At 40.2% G+C, this 22,442-nt stretch overlaps 1 protein-coding gene across 1 annotated transcript in view; it reads left to right on the forward strand.

The window, feature by feature from the left end:
* LOC134866823 (aryl hydrocarbon receptor-like) overlaps positions 1-22,442 on the forward strand; it is a 31,441-nt gene continuing 8,999 nt past the window's right edge. Inside the window, exons 1-3 of the mRNA XM_063886984.1 lie at positions 1-454; positions 8,300-8,490; positions 21,669-21,775. Of these exons, the coding sequence (XP_063743054.1) occupies positions 372-454; positions 8,300-8,490; positions 21,669-21,775 (381 nt within the window). The 5' untranslated portion in view covers positions 1-371. The remainder of the gene's footprint in view (positions 455-8,299; positions 8,491-21,668; positions 21,776-22,442) is intronic.

Genomic DNA, 22,442 nt, shown 5'->3' on the forward strand with positions numbered 1-22,442 from the left:
AAAAAAAAAGGAAAACTCAAGTGACTCCGAATAATAATAATAAGGCTGCCTTGTTTATCCAACGAAGGGGGGTTGGACATAGGCTGAATTCTACCGAACTTTTCTAAATTTCCCATTCTCTCCCCCGACTTAACTTTGTATCCACACTACTGCTTCATTCTCACCGATCCAAGGTCAGCGTCAGTGACCGCCCACGGGAACTGGCAACGCGGCAACAAACCTCCGTGGACCCCGGCTGGTTTTTTTATTTTTTCTAACATGGGAGATTGAGTCACTGGCTGAATACACGACGGACCACCACAGACTGTATCAGTGCTGATGGAAGAAGCCTCAGCAACAAAGGAGTGAAATAGCCCGAAAAAGTCAAGTTTATGAGCGATACACGCAGTGACACCATGTTGGGAAACCCAGGGTCTTATGCGAACAAGAAGAGGAAGAAGCCCGTTCTCAAACAGTAAGACTTGTCAGAAACTCTTGTCGTTTGACTTCTAAACGTTCCTCTTTACTTTTTTTTTTAAAGTTTGTGTAGCTATTCCGAGTACATGCATAAGTATAGGCTTACATTGGGAAGTTAGGTTGAAGTTAAGTACGTGAACGCACCACCAAAAGAGCGTCATACACTTTTAGTCTACTTCAATTAAGTGGTGTTACATTATTAAGTTAAACAGTGAGGTGGGCGTTACAATGAATGCTTTCTTATGAAAAGTTGTTACAAATTAGATTAGTCAGTTATCATATTAGACGTCTTTGAGAAAAATGAAGATAAACAAAGTTAAGGTAGAACGTATCCTTGTGTAAACTTGCATCATATCGTCATTATATTCATAACTCTAAAGAAAAAAAGTTGTAATAAATTAGATTTGCTCACACGTTATCATATTAGACATCTCTGAGAACATTCAAGCTAAATTAAGTGAAAGGTCGGCCACATGCTACTGTAAACTTTTCTCATATCTTCATTACATATTCATAACTCAAAAGAAAAAAAGTTGCGACTGAAGAAAAGAGTAACACACACCCGGTAAAGTGTGGTGTTTTGTGTGGAGGATTATGGTGTGTGCTGGCTTTGTTTCTGCTCTCCTCTGGACCACCTTAAGAATGTGTCTAGCTCGCTTGGATCTGGCATGGATATCTTGCCCTCGCGCATTAATCACAATCAAGTTGGAGAGTCGGCTGCTGCTCTCACGCGATGCTCTGAGGGGGGGGGGGGAGGGGGGAGAGAAGGGAGAGGGCTCGCGGGTTCGGAGTATGTTATTGTAATCTGATATGGCCTCGTGTGTGTGTGTGTGTGTGTGTGTGTGTGTGTGTGTGTGTGTGTGTGTGTGTGTGTGTGTGTGTGTGTGTGTGTGTGTGTGTGTGTGTGTGTGTGTGTTCTACTCCTTTTTTACCCCTCGAGTTTCTTACTTTGTTAAAGTTTGTTCCACAGCAAGCCACGACTTTTACATTTACATTGTTACAACAGAGAATAAAGACAGAAACAAAACAGTATTCAATAAAGCACAAGTTGATACTAAATAAAAAGTATGCATTCAAGGTAGAAAAAGAAAGGTAGCATTACTAGTGCAAGTAAAAATACAAAAAGTAGAACGACCGCATTACATAGAGAGATGTACTTCATAATTAAATGTATTAAAATACTAGTTAAAGTTATTTCAGGAATGATTTATTGATGCATTAAAGTAAACAGTATTCGAATATTGGAGCGTGTCCAGTTGCAAGCCGTGTCTGATGATTCCTGCATTATGGTATTTAAAAAGCATATTGGTAGGGTTGCAGTATGAGTTTTAATATCAATTAAGCCCAACATTACTTTCCGGATTATGAAACATCAGGAAAAAGAGGGGGGAAAAATGTCCATAAGAATAACAACTGAGGCAGAAGTAGACAATAAAGTTGGTGGAGACCATTATAGAGCGAAAAGAGTGAATATTTCACATTAATCAGCTGACCTAAAGTGTTTTACTAAAATGTGAAACTTAAAGCCAAATTCTAGTATCGTAACGTTGGTCTTCTGTTAATTAAAGACATGTTTTCTGGTCTAAATCCATCATAACTCAAAACAACACACTTCTCTAACTTCTTAAGTGATTGACTATCTATTTCAATCAGGGGTTAACAATGGGAAACCAACCAAATCCAAGGTTGTTTGGATAATTACTAATGGGAAAACATGTCCCGGGAATGAAGGAGTTTACAATTTAATTTGATATTAAATCCTATTTTTAAACACAGATGAGCATTGAGTTTAGATATGTGTGCCTATAGTGGTCTGGCATTTTGGGTATTGGCTGTTCTCAGTGTAATTCCCAAAATAAAGAGGTGGCCTGTGTGCAGCCGTCTGTGTGTCTGAAGATGTGGGCCTGTGCAGCGAGGACTGAGGTTTCCTGGACAGCCAGCTGGGCTCAGCTGCACAAAGGCACCATTGAGCCTGACTGTAAAAAGCTGTGGTCACTACACAGGGGCATTCCACGGCTGATCTGGCCGTCCAAATTCTGTCTTTTATTACCGAGGACGCCTTCTGTGTATGTTGCCAGTGTCCTCCGCCATGCGTCCAACTGCATTATTAAAATGTAATGTATTTTTACATGCAACCAGAGAAATGGTCCTCTGCTCTTACAGCGACTCTTTGCAGGCAGTATGTCTTTTATGTGTTTAACTGTGTGTCTTGCATAATGTTGCATTTAACTTCCCTTATCAAAAATGCCAACTCACAACTTCCTTCTCCATTTTCCTGCCAAGTTTGATGCATTTTGTAATTAAGGCCATATGTTGATTTATAAATCAGTTAAAGAAGTTAAAGCTGAGGTAAAGTGCTAAGAGTGATTGGCAGCTCACTACCACTGCGTTGTCCGGTCAGGGTGTTCTTTGTGTTTGTGTTTTGATCTGCGAATTTGGTTGTTTTTTCGGTTGGTTGTACTTTGCTCCACCCCCTCTTGTGTCACTCTGGAGTTGGCCAAAATGTTGAACTCTTCAAAAACTAAACAACAAGAGATGACAGTGATCCATTGCATAGCTTTTGATAATGGATTGCTGAATAGCTCTCTCTAACAACACAGACAATTCTACAGGAAGTTACTTTGTCCTTTCTCAGCCTTTCACATCACGGTTTTTCAACAGTAGCAGCACTCCTACAAGTTGCTGTGAAAATATGAGTTAATTATAGTGTATATGGCTGATTAAAGCTCTCCCACAGCGCACAATAGGAATGTGTACTTAACACTGAGCAAGTGGATTATGAGTTATAGGCTTTCTGGAATGACTAAGCATTTACTTTAGCAAACAATGGTATCCTTAATAATAAGGGATAATAAAATTCACCAGTGCAAACGTTTTCTGCACGGTAATCTAAGGGGATTGTGAGAAACGCACACACAGGCAGACGTGCTGATAAGAGATTTGGCAGGATGCCCAAACACTCCCGGTGAACAGCAACAAAGTTGCCCTTTGTTCTTTGCCCTTTGTTTTATTTTCAAAGACGAGTCTTCACAAATACCAGTACAACACTCTGGAAAAAAAGTCTCCATTTGTGAAATAAGACTTGTGTGCACAGCTCACTAAGGAAAAATATACTTTACGTGAAAGCTACGTTAGGATACCAAACAATGTGTTGTATTACTATCTCATTTAAATTTCAAAGCAATATAATGTTTCTCAACCAACCAAATATATAATTGTGTCTGCGTGGTGGAGCAAGGCAAAGCTAAAGTGGTAACGCTGGTCGGCCATTAACGGCTGAAAGTTGATCCCCGGCTGTTCCTGTCCACATGTTGAAGAGCCCTAAAGGAAGAAACATAACCCACAATGCACCTGATGTGTGTAGGTGTAGGGAAAAATTATGCTTAGTACAGAAGTGTCTGCCAAATAAATGTAATATGAACAATGACTGGGAATCGTGCACCCCCCCCCTATTGGCAACAGAATAGGCTGTTTCTCCCTTCTGGTTCAGCCCAAACCAATCCCAGCCCAAGAGCTTTTATAAAACCTTCGGTTCAAACCGGACCTCAAGCCAGTGTTTGAACGCCTCTGAAGCGTTTGGGGACGGCCCTCTCCCAGGGGATGATAGCTTCAAGGGATCAACGGTGCCCCCGCAGAGTCCCAGCTGACAAACAAACATGCATAGGAACCTCTGCATCCAATTCTCTGATCCACATGTTTCAAACCCTCTTCCACATTGGTTGTTTCTGTACAGCTGAATAGATTATTCTGGCGTCACGCTATGGCCTCTGCATATCTCTGAGGCTCCCCTGGACGCAGCAAATGTAGCAACTTATTGTCAAAGTCCTTGACTTTCTTTATGCTTTCCTGCTGCCTCTTAATTTAGTTTAATGTTGTGTGATGCAACTGGAGAGCAGACTTGACCGCATTTCCTGTGTCTTGAACGAGGGTAGTTTTTATCTCAGCATGAGCATAAAGTCAACTTTTAAGGTTATTCTTAAGTAGAGCTACTCTCGCTGAAACCCACTCATCATCTTTGTTTTGTACATTTATGGACAACATATGTTTTGTGTGATTTCTCGGTGCTATTTTTTACTTCACTGTCTGGAAAGCTCTTGGTTCTGTTTTTGTAAACCGTCTTACTTATTTTCCAGCAGCCACACGTGTATAGAAAGCACGCTTTTCCTACTTCTGATCCACTGAGTCATCCCTGTGGATCTGGCAGACGCTCCGCCTGCTCCGAGCAGACAAATGTGTGTCAGTGTCATTACCGAGAGCACCATGGGGAGCCTCGACCCTGAGACAGAGGTGAATGGGTTCGGATCTCTTTTGATGTCGAGATAAGTAAACTAAATAAAAGTCTAAGGATGAGTCAAAACATCTGCCTGTGTCACAATGAACGTCCTGTTGCTCAACGCCGTGATCCACAGCAAATCAAGGTGGAAAAATGGTGCTGAATGCTGGCTTTTGTCTCCGCTAGGCATTTCTCGAGAGTGAGATCAGTCCTGCTCTATTTCTGAGAAGGTACAGCTCGGGTCTGTAGCCAGCAATCAAGTTCAGGCTGCATTCCCTGCAGACTATTCAGTGGCAGAGGAGGAAACTTTATAGCCTATCATTACCCAAAGTTTCGGTAAAGGGAGAAATTTAGGGAGGAATTTAGGCAGGGAATTCGTAGCCTGAAACTGCAGACATGCTTTGGTCGTTATAGACCTGGTTAAGCTGTTAATGCTCAGGGATGTGTTTCAGGGCTGAAACCAATTGATTTAATGTGATTAGATTTGGCGGACGGATCACTTATTGGTTTGTGTTTATGAATATTGATAGAAGAAAGTCTGACATCTGAAGGAGCCACAGCCTTCACCTAATGTTTAGAGTTACTCATAAGACTTTTGAACACATTTAGAACAAAGAGAAGATCTTCTTTGCTCAACTCAAATGTCGTTTAGAGGTTTAATGAGTGCCCTTACTAAAATCACACAGTATTAAAAGTTGTCAGAACTCGCAAAGAACAGATCATACTTATTTCTGAGTGCTGACGAGTTTACAGATTTATAGTAATCACGTCTCGTCTGTTATTGTAATCATACCATGGATTTTTTATAATCCCTTTTCTCAGGTGACACCCTGCTGTTCGGTACGCTTGAATTCAATAGCATCAATTATATTTTTACCGTGCAGAGGTCCTCATTGTAAACAAAAACCGTACAGATTGATCCTTGCCAGGTATTGATAGTTTGATCTCAACAACACAGATTCAAGTGAAAATCAAACCACTCTTTATTTATATTGCAGTTTTCACACACAAAGTGATGCATAATCCAAAAAGTAAAAACCAAACTGTCATTGACGGGCTGCGGTGATTGTGTTTCTGCATTTGGACAGCAACTGTCTCATTTCTGCTGTCGTCAATGTGGACTTACCAATAATAACTAAACGTCTGCAATCAGTCTCATGCTCAACATGTGAGTGGTGGTTTCATAAGTGATCGGTCTGACCGACAGTCGTCCATTATGTTTTTTTTTTGGGGGGGGGCTTTTTTGCCTTGATCAGATAGGACAGTGGAGAGTGACAGGAAAGTGGGAGAGAGAGAGTCGGGGTGGGATCCGGAAAGGACCACGGGTCGGGAATTGAACCCAGGGTCGCCGGCGTACGGTGCAGGTGCCTATACGCTATATACGCTATTGTCAATACGTAGATTAAAGACATGTTTTTGGCAGAGGGTTTGGCATTTGGTTTGTCCATTAAACGTGGTTAAAGAACACTATGGGCTCGTGCTTATTAAAATCACATTCGTCTCATTTGGGGAATAACCTTGTTATCTCGTTACACACACCCCCCACACACACACACACACACACACACACACTCGAGCTAAATGTGATTGCTCTGTAAAAAAGAATCCGGTCTGGTGGAGAGAGTAACATAAAAAAGATTCATAACTGTCACCTTTGGTAGTGAATTAAAAACAAATACACTTAGAACTTAGCTGACACTTTTGAGATATTACACTTTGTAGCATGTCATTTATTATTTTGAGCATTTGGATGTTAAAAGACTCAAAAAATCGACCACATAACAAGAGTGATGAATATTAAATCATGAAATGTTACCCTGATAAGCAATAAACGCATACATTTCTTCCTGCTATCATAGTTTGGTGTACTATGTCATCAGATACTTATCTTACTCTGAGACGTATCTTCCCTTATTTCCTTTCAGTAATGAACTGCCATGTCCGTATTAGCTGTAAATGTTTTTCTCAGCAGGTCTGTATCGGAGGAATGACAACAGTGGTGTTATGTGTCGTCCCGTCGCACCCCTTCTCTGACACTTGGTTTCTCTCCCGGTGTAGCATGTGTGTCTGATTTGTGAGTAATGAGTCCTCGGGCCATGTGAGTTTGCATGTTGCACTCGAGCATGGGTGGTCTCAGACCCCATCGCCCTTAAAGTGAGAGGCAGGCAGAGAAAATAAAGCCGCTGTCATGTTGAAAAATGACATAAGTGGTCAATGGAATGACTTGTGGTAACGTTGTATATTTTGCACACTGGTGTCTCTGCTATTTATTCTGGGCTCAAGAGTGTGTCCTTGAGGGGAAGGAACATGGTATTGTTTTCACGTCTGGTGAAAGAAGAGGGGATCTTTCAGCGTGTCCATCTTTCTCAAGAACTGTCTCGTCGATTGCATAATTCTTTTTATCGCAGATGCTAATGTTAGCTTAAGCAGCTAAATTGCAAAAGTGTCAAGAGTCAGATATCAAAAGTTTAACATTACCAGCAGTTTCTCTTTATTAACATGGTTGATACATTGGTTGTCTGTTTAATGTTTTGCCAACAAATTCCATTTCACTCTACAAAAAAAAGTAAGAACTTGACTTTTTTAGCCTCATTTGTTGTTTATTTTTGTATGAAGAACTATTTTATAATGTTGGGTTTGGGATGCTTCCTTTTCCGTTGCTACATTTCTACTTATTCATCTGTCCACATCTGCAAAGACTTAATCTAGGGGTTTAATTTGCTTACTTAGCTGGCCGGCTCTGTTGTGATTAGTCAAGCGCTGAGAGATGTCCCGCCCCTCAGCCTATCACGTTTAAGCAGTGCCAGCCAATAGAAGCGAGAGGGTTACGTATTGATGTCACTATATTATAGAAGTAAACACAAGAGTCCAATGGAGGCGTTTCAGGTGGGGTGGGGGAGTGGCGGGGTGGGCTCAGGGAGAGAAACTCCCTCTGGAGCCCTTCAGACCAGACTGAAAGGGAAAACCCCAAAATACATAATAGAGCCGCTTTAAAATTCAGCTTCAGCTTCAAAAAAGTTAATCCACCATAGATACATCAAACATTTCACTCATGATTTAACCGCACGGGACAATCAAACACAATGCCACTTCCTGTTTCTATACCAGTGAGTTTCTATCTGCTATTTATAGAGTCCAACTAACTTGACAAGATGAAACATTGAACTGTTGTTTTGATCCAATATTAATAAGGATCTTGTAATTTAATACAAATTGTTGCTGGCATTTAGAAGTTCTCTTTTATGTGGTTTCAAGAGCATTCCTGTATCTTTAGTCAACATAAGAGCTGAAGTTCTGTTGACTCACCTGAACTACAGTGTTTATTAATCACTCACAGATGTAATGGCTGCGTTTTTATTCCCTTTGTATGTTTGAAGCTGTTTGGTGCGTTACTAAAAGTACACATGGCTTATGTTTAATTGGCATGTGTCACAATGCACCGCACACCAGATGGTATGACTGGAACGGCCGGTCAGCCAGGCCTGAACTGAGTCAGAGTTGGTCTTAATCAGAGGCCTTTCTCAATTAACTCTTCAATTACTGACCATGTTGTTTGTGTTCACTCCACAGAAAGAAGCAGCCTGAGAGAAATGAAGTTGTTAAATCAAACCCCTCGAAGCGCCACCGGGATCGGCTGAATGGGGAGTTGGACCGGTTGACGGAGCTCCTGCCGTTCAACGGGGAGATCCGCTCTCGTCTGGACAAACTGTCGGTCCTTCGCCTCAGCGTAGGGTACCTGAGGGTCAAGAGCTACTTCAAAGGTGAGCATCGGCACGGGTCCGATAGCAGCCAGTGCTAAAAATAAATCATTAAACTGATCTGAGTGAAACAGCTTCAAACATTCAGGCTTCTGACAGCCAAGCCAGGAATGAGAAGCATGCAGGAATCTGGTTTTCGGAAACAGCACGTCCTCAATACTTGTTACCTTATGCCACCCTTTCACCTAGCAACACTTACAATAGGCTCTCTAAGAAAAGAGTTATGGATGTGTAGTAAGTCAACTCTATGAGTTGATTAATCTCGCAGACATCCTGGCTGTGAAATCCCGATGAGTCAGGATGTGTGATTCAATTATACGTGAGTCACGCACATGACATCTCCACCACCCGCAGATGATTTTGCTGTTGTTGTCCTTGAGTAAAACAGACATTTTAGCCGAGGTGTTGGCAGACTTGCTGCTGAGTAAGCTGCCTGGATGCCTCTGGCTTCACCGAGGTTGTTCAAATGCATGTGTCTCGCTCCAATGTTTTTTTGAAACATCTTCTGTTCATTGTTCAGCCGTGGCAAGTTGTTGTTTGACCTGTTGCACTGAATCTCAGCTTTCTCCGTCAACAAAAAAAAACCTGAATCTCACATGATTTAGTGGCTAGAATGTGAAGCAGTGACCGAAATGAGCACGCAAGATAGACATCTTTATTGTCTTATTCATTAAGTCACACATGCTTTTCATAGCAGTCGCTTCGTCATTACAGCAGCTGGCCTTTTATAATGTATTTTGCACAACCTGTTATTACGCAGCTAGTTTAACATGGCTAGCGATGAAAGACAGACCCAAAACAGACAAAATAAATCAGAACGTGTGAAGCTGCAGACTGCAATTAGCCATGTTGTAGCTGTGCAGTGTGAACATCCAGGTTGAATGGATGAGTTACGTGCAGTTGTGACATTCCAGCGCTGCTTGTTCTCACACCCTTTTGCCTACTTCTTGTCTAAACAGGCGAGATAGACTCAAGTACACAATATAATCATTTTAGAGAGCAGTTTCAATAAAATTTACAACCTAGCATTTCTAACATATAATAATTTCCCTCTTTGTAGAGTCGGTTTGAATATTCAGACATTTATTTCACAAGGATGTGTCCTAGACCTTTCTGAGATGTTTAACATGCAGCTGGTGGATAACAGGGAACATAACTCATATGTAGTTGGCTTGGATTTGATCCAAGCAAAGGACGTTTTTTTGCAACGGTTGCCAAAAATCAGTCAGCGTATGTCTCCCTGTTCTTACATTACCAGGTACAGAATTTATGACATTCAAATAAACGGTTGTGAAAAAAAAAGCAGTTTTTCCATCCAAGGGATCCTCTTCCTCCTCTTCTGAATGTATATATGGACAGACGGCACATGTGTGATATCAGTGGAGTCATGTCAAAGTCCCATCAAACACCTGGGGCGAGATGTTTTATTCATGCTTCAACACTTTGCACAACTATGCACAGACCACTCACTCTAACGTGATGATAAATGAGGAGCATTCAGTGAGAAAATGTGAACTTCCCACATACTTCACACAGTGCTATAAAAAGAGGTGCTAATTAAGATGAGAGACTATATCTTATATCTGAAATTCAGCTCCACACCCCTCGCTATTCACATTTGAAAGAAGAAATATGTGTGCATGCAGCTTTATAAATGTGATGAAAAGAAAGGACGTGCACGTTTCTGGTTTAATGCATTAAGTGTAAAAGCATAACAAAGGTTTGACTCTCCTGAACTATCCATGGCAATTTGCACTTCGTTAGAAATGTCCTATTATGCTTTTTTTCCCCGGGGTGTTCCCTTTCCTGTAGTGTGTTATAGGTTTGTGTGCATGTCAATGGTCCGCAGAGGCTGAAATCCCAAAGTTCACACTAGTGATCACTATGTAACTCTGGCGGTTCTATTGAGTAGCGCTCCAACACATTGTATGTAGGCTAAGGGGCGGGACATCTCTAAGCGGTTGACCAATCACGACAGAGCTAACCAATCAAAGCAGACTGGGCTCTGGTTTCGGCCAGAGGGTGAAAAGAGGTGCTGCAGCACAGGCAGTATGAGCGAAATAAAAATTAAGAGCTTTTTGAACATTAAGGCATGGAGGCACAAAATACAAATATATATTCATGAAGATGAGAATAATATGTCCTCTTTAACAATGCCAACCTTCTGCCCTCCTCATTTAATGCCTATTCTTATCCTACTGTTCTAAATTTAGTTTACTAGCTTTAGTCAAAGTCAACCTAAATGTTGACTTCCTTTGTTTTCTCTCATAGAAAAGATGCAGTTGTTTCGGAGGTGTGTGAACATTTAAATTCTGTGGTAATGGTGCATATCTAATCCTTTTTGGTTGTGAATGCAGTGCTGCCTCAGCTGACTGGTATCCTGACCACACACCTTAAAACTGTGGGAAACACTCACAACTGCAACCTTTATAATATTCAGTGGTTCTTTGATAAACAATGACCTTTATTGAAAAAAACCCCCCCCTGAACTTTAGCTTCTCCCTGCAGATAATGAAATCACTTTATTCACAGCAGGTATTTCCCAGCAGTTTCTCAGTGTTTGTGCCCTGACACTGCCTTGATCTTCACCCCTCTGCTTGAGATCATTTGACATCAGCAGATATCAGGCACACTGAATTATGGGTCTGTGCCCTGTAGCAGTGGAGTGCAGGATCAGATTCACATGGCCCATCACACAGCCCATGTGTGGCCAATCACTCATTAAATAATGCTGCTTTGTCACTGTGGATCTTTGCTTACTCTAGGCCATTTCACAAGTTCAGTTTATTCTGCTGTCACAGCAGGAAACGATATGTTCTGTTACTCACTGCTTTGTGTAAATACATGTAAGATGATCCAGTTATGGCTAATATTTGGACAGATACTCAAAGTGAAATGCGTTGCTAATACTGGATCATTATTTACTACTATTTTTCTTTTAGTTTTTACTGCTTAGGAGCCTTTGGACACCATTAAAAGGTGCTCATTGTTTCCTGAAATAAAGACGCTGTCTGCATGTTGTTAGCTGGATGAACAGGAAGTGTGTTGTGACCTTCAGAGCATCGATAAAAAATGAGAAAACAATGGATGAGATCATGACATTAACAGAACATCTCTGGTATGTTTACGGGTGAAAACTGATAAGGGGCCAATGATGGTTCTGTGTGTTCACAGGACCTTTTTATAACAAATAAATGTCAGTTCTTGTGCTCATCGTCAGCGTTATCACATGAGCATATTTAGAAAGTGGTCTGCAGCGATCTCACAATACTGCTTTACCGACTTAACACATAAAGGTCAGTTTACCAGACATAAGGAGAGCTACCCAGCCTGTGATCAATGTATAATGCCCCTCTAAGTCCAATGAGTTAAGCTTTAACAGGAGACTTAAGTTAGTCACCGGGAACATCGAGTTACAAAGCTGTTGGCAGGGAAAGTTTGCTTTTGGTAATGTCTTCAAAAATGTAGGATCCAGTTGCAGAAAAGGCTAACCTCTGCTCTTTTCAGTTTTTACTGTCCTGCCTTCAATCCGTCTCTTGTGAGCCTTAAAACTAAATGGAAACAAATCAGTATATTACACCGTGAACTGCATTATCATGTGTGTGAAATTTCCTCTGATTACCGGGGACAGTGAAGGGTTCAAGTCTGGGTCACACACATCAGCCCTACGTCATGACACTCCTCCTGACCTGGGAGATGGCGGGACCCTTTCTGATTACCATTGGATCTTTATTAAGTCATTTTAAACTTTGACTCAATAGAGAAAGAGGCCATTTGTAGGTGAGAACAAGGGAAAGCAAACTAAAGTTGTTATGTCATTTAATTGTGGTTAATTATATGGTTTAGTAGTAAATTGTAGCTGGCACTGCAGACTGGAGTCTCTACTAAGAGGCAAATTAAGCATAGTGGCGTCGTGTGCACAGGTCAGACTGCTGTCTGCTGTCTAAAGGTGCTATAAGGGTGTGGATTTAAACTGAATGTTTTAACACTCATAAACACACCTCACATGGACACACAGCCTGTTTTCCCCTGTCCTGTAGGCATTGTGACTTGTGATACGATAAGCAGTGTCGACCATGCCAACATTCCCCTGGTACATGGCGTGGCTGTTTGATAAGCGCACAATGGAAGCCAAAAGCAGTGTGTTGTTCCCATTAGGTGGGGTATTGGGTTGCAGCATCATGTATCTCAGCATTGTGTGTGTCTTCTTTCAATAAAGTCATCAACAGCTTTGATGAACTTTAGCAGGATCTGTAATTTCCATCCAGGGTGTTGATTCCTAAGAATTTGTCCTGAACTAACCCTTAATGCTAACACAAACAATTATTCTCATTGTCAATTCATCTGTATAAATACCTTAGCAGTTTCTCTCAATCCCCTAAAGTTTATTTTTCAGCCTGAAATCCAAAGAAATCTACTTTTAAAACAATGCAAAACTTATTAAAGCAGGAACTCCCCATATTTTAGAGGCTGAATACACACGTTTGCATGAAAAACAACTTAAAACAATGATTTAATTATTCAAATAGATGGCAGAAATTGGCTTTTAATGCTTCAAGTCTTGTGTAAATAAGCATTAAAGTGATTGGAGGTCCCAGTTTTATGTTTCACAAAGATTCCTTTTGTGTTTCAAGACTTTATTTGAACATTTAAACAAGCTTAAGTTGATCCAAAGAATTAAAACTCGAAAAAAGAGATCTGAAATGTGGAACATAATAACATATCATTATCTTGTGCTTCCTTCTGGTGGTATAGCTGGTACAGATGGTCACATACAGATATGTGCATGACATGGCCCATCTGTACCATTTGTGGCTTGATAAAGTGAGTTCTTTAAAGTTTGCACTGTCAGAAACAGTTAAACTCTCTGCAGGTTTACCAGTGAGTGTATTCTTCCCTTTTTTTGCTAAAACACTAGACTACCACATGTTAGAGAAATGTGAAGGCTGAAAAAAGGATCGTAGGATGAGGAAACTTTAGAGGAATATAATCTGGCTTTGATGTAAGAATTGCTAATGTTTGTATAAAGAAAACACAATTGCACAGACATGACAGCCCGGGTCATTGTCTAATCGCCGGCCTTCAAACAAAAGGCCAGCAGTGGCAGGGGACATTACAGGGAGGCTAAGTTCTGTTAAGTGTTAAAGGGTGGTGGGAAAAAGTGTATTTCTTTTGATAAAAATGCAGGTTGTTTATGGTTTTTGTAAGAGTCCAGTAATAAAAAGTTCAAATCATATTTAAGTTGTTTTCGGAAATTGATAAAAATGGGCATTTGAGTCAAATTATATCAAAATCCAACTGTGTCTGACTTTGTTATATCATAAATTATTGTATTGCTGGTTGAGAATTGTAATTTTCTGTCACTATAAAGCTGTCTTTTAAACCCTTTAATTAAAATGCTTGTATACAGATGGTGGGTTTCCAGACTTCGCTATACGTCTAAGTGAGATCCCCATGGTTGCCTCTCAGGGGTTATCCCAGTCAAAACATAAACCTGGGATGGGTGTTCGTGTGCCGACATGCCTAGAATGTAAGATAACGATCCCGTAAATCGTTAGGTAAAAGAAAAGGCTTGAAGGAAGGGAACAAACATAAGCAATTTAAAGGAATACGAGAGAGATTAAAGACCTGATAATGAAACGAGCTATTTATGGCCGCCTCGAAACGGCAGATCTTCTGGAGAGAGCCGGACTGTTCACCTCATCGCGTGACTTTATGAGGCAATACTAGATATTTTGAAAGGCTTGTGGCTCACTGCTGCTGAAAAATGTGGACTTGCTTTCCAAGTTCATTGAAAACATCCAGGGCCTGTTAGCAATCAGAGTTGATGTGGTAACACCGTATCATGTGCTATAATTTGATATAATTTGGTATTTGGGATATCTGAACCATGTATGCACAAAGCCATACACATGACACTGTTGTAACGGAAGGAATAAAGAAGTAGGAACAACATTTGGACGAGAATATCTTGTTTGTTATTGAATCCTTATGGGCTCATTATGGAGATTTCTTTTTGTGTTTTACCTATACATGCCCTCAAAACCTCAGCATAATTCACCTGTCAACTCAGTACAATAATATGTTTGTCGAGGACATCTCTGGAGTGACAGAAGTTACCGGTTGGCTCTTGATTCATGACTCCCCTTTCAGTATGTCGTGAGAATGCAAGCAACCGCTGGGAGACAGATTTAATCATGTTTTCATTTTTTCCAATTTCCATTCTCTGGAAGGTTTCTTTCCGTCTCTCTCCAGCTTCAAAAACCACAGCGCTACATCTCCCTTCATACCCAAACTTATTTTTTTTCTCCCTGGTTCGCCTCTTGGCCGGAGCCACAATCGCCCACCGAGGCTTTCTGTGACATTTAGAGTCTTCCAAAAAAACGCTTGTGTTTGTTTATGTGCCGAAACGAAATCAGCTGTCTTCCCACTCGGCGTTCGGTTGGAGGGTTAGAAACACGGAAGATGTTTTGTTGGATTTATTTAAGGACTGATCAACATCTGTCAGGGTTCAGATGGAGAGTATAAACAGGGCTCTTTATCCAGGAGTGCAAATGAGCTTTTAGTGTTGATCATTTGCATATGTTTCCAGACTACAAATGTCAACATTCAAGTACTCAGTATCTGTAATGTAGACATCTTGAATGAGGCAAAGTTTGTATTTATGTCTTACATGCAGTGGTGGGACAAAAGTACTCCTTTTTATTTAAGTAAAAGTAGAACAAATATGGTCTCAAAGTACTCCATTACAAGTAAAACTGCTGAGTTCAAAATGTTACTTAAGTATAAGCAAAACTTAGTTACTTTCCACCACCGCGTACATGATCCTTCCCTCTGAGAGCTTTGATTTTCGCCCAGAGACTGATAAGAATCCTTTTAGTGATATGAAATGCTAGACACGCCTAACCCAGCAATTGTAATTTGCTTTGTTTGCCAAGTCCCAAACCAAAGACATTACTTCCAAAGCACATAAAAGGAGCCAAAAATAGCTTAGTGTTGATTAAAAAAACAGATGCCCCCAGACTCCACCACCACCACCACCACCCACCACCACCACCACCAAAACAGACATTGTGCCTTGAATAGTGTATAATCAGTGTTTATTTTGATCATCAAGGTCCGCTTGTGGGTTCCCCCGCTGCAGCAAACAAACCTTTTCCAAACCTTCGGCGTGTCCCTAAACAACCCCCTGTTTTATACACCCCTTCATTGCGTATTAGCTCTTTAAAATCCAACAATTTTCCCAAATTTAAATCCCCTTTCTTTTTGAAAACGGCTAAGTAGTGGCTCCATAAGCCTGTGCAACCCTCTGTTTTCCATCCAGAGCTGCTCTTTCCTCCTCTTCCTTGACATGCCTACATGACACTCTTGTCAGATCATGAAAAAGTCGAGGCCGTTTCCTTCCCCTAAAGTCATGGAAGTAAACGGGGACATTAATCAAAAGACTAATGGGAGGTTGAACCTGTGGACTGAGTGACCCAGCTCATTGGCTGTTAGTTGTTGCAAAGCACTGCCCTTTCCTGCACATCTGCGTGAGAACACAGATCTCTGTACAGGATCTACTGGAACTAAATGTTTTCAAATCAAGATAATATTCCCCTATGCATTGCTGGCATGCTTTATACTCTCTCCCTGAATCTGGCAGACGTCCAACCTGTGACAGCATTTCCTTTTTTCCTCCTTAGTTTAAGTGTGTCTCAACTCCCCATGTTAATACTTTATAGTAGTGAACATAATATCCTTTAGTTTAGTTTAAGCCTCCTGGGACTTTGATTTTCCATTTTTTTATGTTGAAAAAGCCTGTTTCTGTGTATTTTGTCTCCACTTTGACGACTTTTTAGTTGTTGTGCTTTGCTTTAACTTGTTTCCCTGAACAGTCAAACTGGATTGCGTCTTGAAAAAACTCCTTGCGGTTCTTTTGTATTTCACCTAATTACCCCATGATCAAAAGACATCAAATCCTTCAAAGGCTACCTCATTCCCCCGAGTGACAGGGATGTTCGCCTGGAGTGAATCTTGCATCAAAGGCATGCACTACATTTCACCAATCCCATAATGGCGTGTTTTCTGAAACAGGAAGCTACACTTATATGCTTAAAAGTGACCTCTGGTGTCCAATTACAAGTTCAAGCATTGGAAGAAAAGCTTTAGGGCTGCAGGGTGTATAATCATGTTAAATATGGTTAAAATACAAAACCAAGGGTCATAAATTGTACATTTCCCATTGTGACTTTCGGTCTTTTGCTGTTTGTTTTTGTAGTGCTCCGATGTCAGAGGAAGAACTTAGTACTCTCCAGGGGTTCATGGGTGTTTCAGGATTACATCCCACCACAGAGACCTGGGGTTTCCATAAAACACAGGAAAACAGCATTAACAGAGAATCCTTGAGCTTTATAGCGAGACAAATATAGATAAAGATTGTTTCCATTTCTAATTGGTTAAGTTCCCCGACGATCATGTTTCTGATGTTTGTTGGAAATCCCACGCTGAACCGTACTGTAAATCAGCTCTCGTGCGATCAACAGCGAGACCACCGCAGCAGCAGCAGCTCAACAAAAGGAGAATAAATCAAACTTATATGTCTCTTGACACTTAAACACCATCAGATACCATCAAATGATTTCCGTCACAGTATGTAAAGAATCATTTTACAACAATGTGCCGCTCGTATATGAACAACAGCCCTTTCCTGCTGTGTGGAGGTATGTTTAATGTTAAGCTTTTTTTTTCTCTTCCCGACGCCGCCTCCCACGAACTTACAGGAATGTCTTTCCAACTTCTGGTCAAGCTCTGGCCAAGTATCATTAAACATATTTTTTCCTGCAGCCGCATGGAGAACTGTAAGCGTATAAACTGTCGAGCTGTTAGCAGTGGAAAAAGACGGGGCGGGAGAACACGATGCAGAGTTCACCACAAAGAGGCCCACTTACTCATGCAAACCCTGAAGAGAGGAAAGAAAAATCCGACTTGAATTGGCATGGTCTACTTCTGCCTGTGTGTGTTTGACTTGTGAATGTGTGCGTTTATTTCTAGTATGGCTGTTTTCTCGCTGCGCACGTAGGTGGGAGAAGAACTCAGATCTTATACTTAAGTAAAGGTGGAAGTATCTGAGTGTAGGCATGCTCTGTTACAAGTAAAAGTCCTGCAATCAAAATGCTACTCAAGTAAAAGTAGAATAGTATTAGAATCAAAATCTACTTAACGTACCTTAAGTAAAAGTAGTCATTCTGCAAATCGGCCTATTCAGAATAATATATATGATATGTTTTGATTATAATTATTGATCATTAAAGTGTTATCAAAGGTGGGGTTTTTTGTTGTCTTTTATTAGGAAAAATTAAAAAAACCAATAAACAAGAAAAACAAACACAAATCAAATGCATTAAACACATCATAGGAGAAGAAATAATGTCCATTTGTCTCATACACAAAAAAGAACAAAGCAAATCCAATTCTTCAGGTGAGGGGGAAAAATAAAGCTGGTAAAGGTGCAGCTAGTTTGAATGACTTTGCATACTGCAGGGTAGCTTGTGAATTTACTAAACTAAATCTGATTTAAGTGTTGATTATATTTCACATCATTAATCCAAATCTGCCTAGCAACTAAAGGTACTAAATAAATGTAGTGGAGTAAAAGTACACTATTCACCTCTACATTGTAGTGGAGTAGAAGTACAAAGTAGCAAACAATTGAAATACTCAAATGAAGTACAAGTACCTCAAAGCTGTAGTTACTTTACACCACTGGCTGCACATGTAACATTTGATGCTGACAGTACATGGACCCTGTGTGTGTGTGAGGCCTGCAGCTCTGCGTGGTGTGTGTGATTGTCAGGCTGTGCAGGTCGGAGTGTTTGTGTAAACACTGTGTGAGTTCTAGCTGAAGGGTGGGGAGTGTCGGTGTGTCTGTGTGTGAGGGGGAGTGTTCAGGGGCCTTTTCCCTCCTTAGAGGTGTTGCGTGACAGGACTGGAAGGACGGGTTGGGAGAGGCCATATCCTGGGATTTTCCTGTAGTGGCCGTCCAGATAAGGGGAAGCGCTCCTGTCGGCTATTAGTTACAAAAACCCCCCGGGGTCAGATGCGAGACCGAGTGTGTTTGTGTGTGCTATGTCTGTGTATGTGTTATGTGTGTGCAGATATGCAGGCTGCCAGATCAGTTCTCCAGAAATGAGAAAACCTGTCTTCTGGCGGGGGACCAACAATTAAAGCTTGGCTAAAGCACGATAGCTCGTTCTGCTTGTTCAGCTGCGGCTCAATTGTGATCATAAATTGAGATTATTTATTGACGTATAAAAATTGTTGACACAGATTGATTGGTTAATCAGTTGATTATTTATCATCAAAGAATCGTACGAGAGCATGACTTTAAATCTTGTGTTAGATAAATGCTGGTGTTTCTTTTGGAATAAGGCACTCCCCGTGAAAAAAAGCATTTCATTAATGACTAATAGATTACATAAATCATTGTCAACCAAGACCCAAACGGCCAATTAGTTAACAAAAAGGGGACAGCCCCAATGTGGTAACAAGGAAGCAAAGGTGGATTAAGTACACATATCCTGTACTTAAGTGAAAGTAAAAGTACTATAGACTTAAAATACTCAATTACAAGTGAACATCATGAATTCACAATATTACTTATAGTAAAAGCGTACTTCTAGTATCAAAAATGTATGTTTGTTTTTAAATGCGGAAGTATTTTATTCTCAAAGAATAATACATTTTTCTTTTTTTAATTACATTTCAATCTTTTAAATAGTTGATGAGGATTTAACTTTAAAGACTTCTCAATAAATATATGATAAGAAGTGAAGATCTTCATCATATATAAACATATTGTGTGTTTTTGTATAAAAAACAGTGCTAATAAGTTACTAGATTAAACTTTGAGTGTTAAATAAATGTAGTGGAGTAAAAAGTACAATATATTGCATCACATATTGGAGTAAAAGTACAAAGTGGCATACAAAGCAAATCAAAATATTACTTAAGTATGCTACTTGAGTAATTGTACTTAGTGACATCACACCACGGCGTGGAAGTAGTGCAAAACAAACAGAGCAAAAGGAATTGTATAAAGTATGCCATTTATTGTGGATTTATTACAAAAACATCCATCATAGAAATTCAGGATGAATCTGAGTTGTTCAAACTTGTTATTCCCTTTTTAAATGTAACTAAGCACATGAACTTCAGTGACACTGATAAAGATAAGGTTGTTTTCGTCTTGCTGTGTGTCGGCCATAGCTACGTTATACTTCTATTTGCACAATTTAGCATCTTATCCAGGCTTTTAAAACTTGCATGTTTGATTCTAAACATGACGTGACATGAAGTGGCTGCAGAGAGAACAATGCTGCGCAGTGAGGAAGCTTTCAGCGAGGGGCTCAGTGACTTTACCAAGATGCCAAGGCAGAGCCAAAGCAAACAGAGCTGCTGAGTCATTGTTGTACTTTGTGCAGGCTGTCATTCGATTTGGACACGCCAAGTACAACTTGAGTATTATTAACACTGAGGCAACCTCTGCCTACACTGGCAGTTTTGCTGCTTGCAACCAAGGTACCCAAAGGTTTCCTCATAAAAAAAGAGGAACATTGCCAAGTTTTTTTTGTAATCTCATACCGGAAAATGGTTGTGTAAACTGACTTTGTTCTCTGGCTGATGTTCTGAACGCCCGGCGGCTCAAATGAATGCAAGTGGTGCCTGTTGCTTTAAATGCTCTAAGTCGCAGGACCTCTAAAGTGGTTCAGATGAAAGGGGGGATCACTCGGCTGGGTTGTAACGTCTGTTATTGGTGGACAAACCTTTTGAGTGGCAGCATGGTGCTAACAGAGGAGTGTGTATCTATAGCCTTAGAGAACAAACCTGTTTTGCCGATTTCAGCCTCAGACATGCCGAGGCATATGAAGCGACTCATGTTCTCAGTCATCAGACTTTATATATCCAAAGGAGTCATCAGGCAAGGTGCTCACTGTGAATCTGGAACAGAGACTACAACCATGCCTCCAGGCAAGATGCTATGTTAGATGCTGCTGCCATGCATTTACACTTAAACCCAGAGATTAGAAACACGGCCATTTATTACCACAAACAAACATGCCTGTGTTTGTGATTTTATATGTTTCAAATTAAGTTAACTAACCCTGCTGTAGTACTTTACGACGTCAAAATGCCACATTTGCTACGTGAATATGTTTATGATTACATCTGCTTTATTCAAGTCAGAGAGGAATGATAGGAAGCAGCTCTGAGAAAAAGACAGATTAACAATAGAGAAGAAAAACACTTTTGCTTTATTAAAATCTCTTTTAAGCAGCTGTTTTTAATAGCGTTGGAGAAATTAAGTGCAGCGGCCTGCTCAACATCAGATTTGACCTTTTGTCAAGAGATTTTTAATAATATAATAAAGTTAATACAAAGTGCAGGTTTGAGAACTGGTCTTTTTCAAGCTGTCCAGAACAGAAACAGACTTTGGAAAGAGAATATGCTAATGCTTTTTAGTTCAATTGCACATGAATCACCTGTGTCATTGCTGTTTAAACATCTGTCTTTCTTCGAGGATCATTTAGGGAATAAATGTTGAGTAAAGGTCAGTGATGGGAAGGACGTCCAGTAGAGCGTGACAACAAGACAGACGGATCCATTTAACTTCATTTTCTAAACTAAACTATTAAAACTATTACAATATTAATACTTACAATTTATGAATCCAACAAACAAACATAATGAGTAGAAGCGGGAGGGCAGAAAGCGTAGCTTATACCGTAAGAAGCCCTCCTGTTAGTCATCCAGTTGCAGGATAAAGAAAAGGAAAGATAAATCAATAATTAAATACGCACACAAAACCAAGGGAAAGGCAATCCTTAACATTGACTTTGCACATCTAATCCCTGGATCAACCCTGGCCTACTGTACTTAAATGTGAGTTATTCTCAATTCCAGTGGTGTTGGTTTGTTCCCAGTTCTCAGTAATCACTGTATGTTGTTGAAAAATAAAGACAAATGCACAATAACTCGTAAAAGTCGGCCAAATTTCAATATTGTGTTTGTTCTTTTGTTTTAACCAAATCCTTTCACCTTTCAGTCCTGATCACATAACCCTAACCCTTTATAAAAAGTAACTTAAAAAATGTTAATATTCCCTCTGCTGACCTCTTCTTTGTTTCTCTCCCTCTGTGCAGCGACCATAAAGAGCAGCAACAACAGTCTGACGTTTCCCGGAGTCAACGGGCAGAATGGGAACAGCATGGACGCCTGCAGCTTCTCTGAGGGAGACCTGCTGCTCCAGGTATGAACCATCTTTGCCCCCTAATTCAGACTGGAGTGTAGAAACATTAGACATACATTTATATTTGATCAAAATGCTTTTTAATCTTCCTTTCATTTTTAGATTATCTTTTGGTTTTGGAATGGTTATTGTTTCCAACCAGGGATGGGATTTTTGTTCCTTTTTCCAAACACCGTGATATCCATATTGCAAACATATACAAGTCTTGACTCTCTGTGGTTTCACACAATATTAATATACGTATATGAGATTGCTGCTAAAAAAAATCATTATTGATGTGGATATAATGACTAGGTGGTCAAAGGCAAATAATAGAACAGGTAGAAAAGTTGAGGAAAAAGCAGCCTCTAAAACTGTGAAAAGATAAAAACCATGCCATAACGATATTAAAAATCCTATATTATATTAAGACTAATATCATGAAAACAATATATAGCCGAGCCCTTTCTCTAAGATGCTTTAAAAGCTTCTTGCGTCTCTATTTTTCTGTGTATGTGTTTGCCCTATAGAATTATAAGTCAATTTGAATGCAAAAAGCAATACAGAAATTCCCAATTCCTGACAGAAGCACCTGAAGCCAACCAAATGAAACTGAGGTGAGGAAGAGCACGGTCATGAACCATTGGAAGATGACGTGCATTTACCCACTCTGATCCATTGCCAACAA

This window comes from Eleginops maclovinus, chromosome 7, assembly GCF_036324505.1.
Source record: "Eleginops maclovinus isolate JMC-PN-2008 ecotype Puerto Natales chromosome 7, JC_Emac_rtc_rv5, whole genome shotgun sequence".
NCBI lineage: Eukaryota > Metazoa > Chordata > Actinopteri > Perciformes > Eleginopidae > Eleginops > Eleginops maclovinus.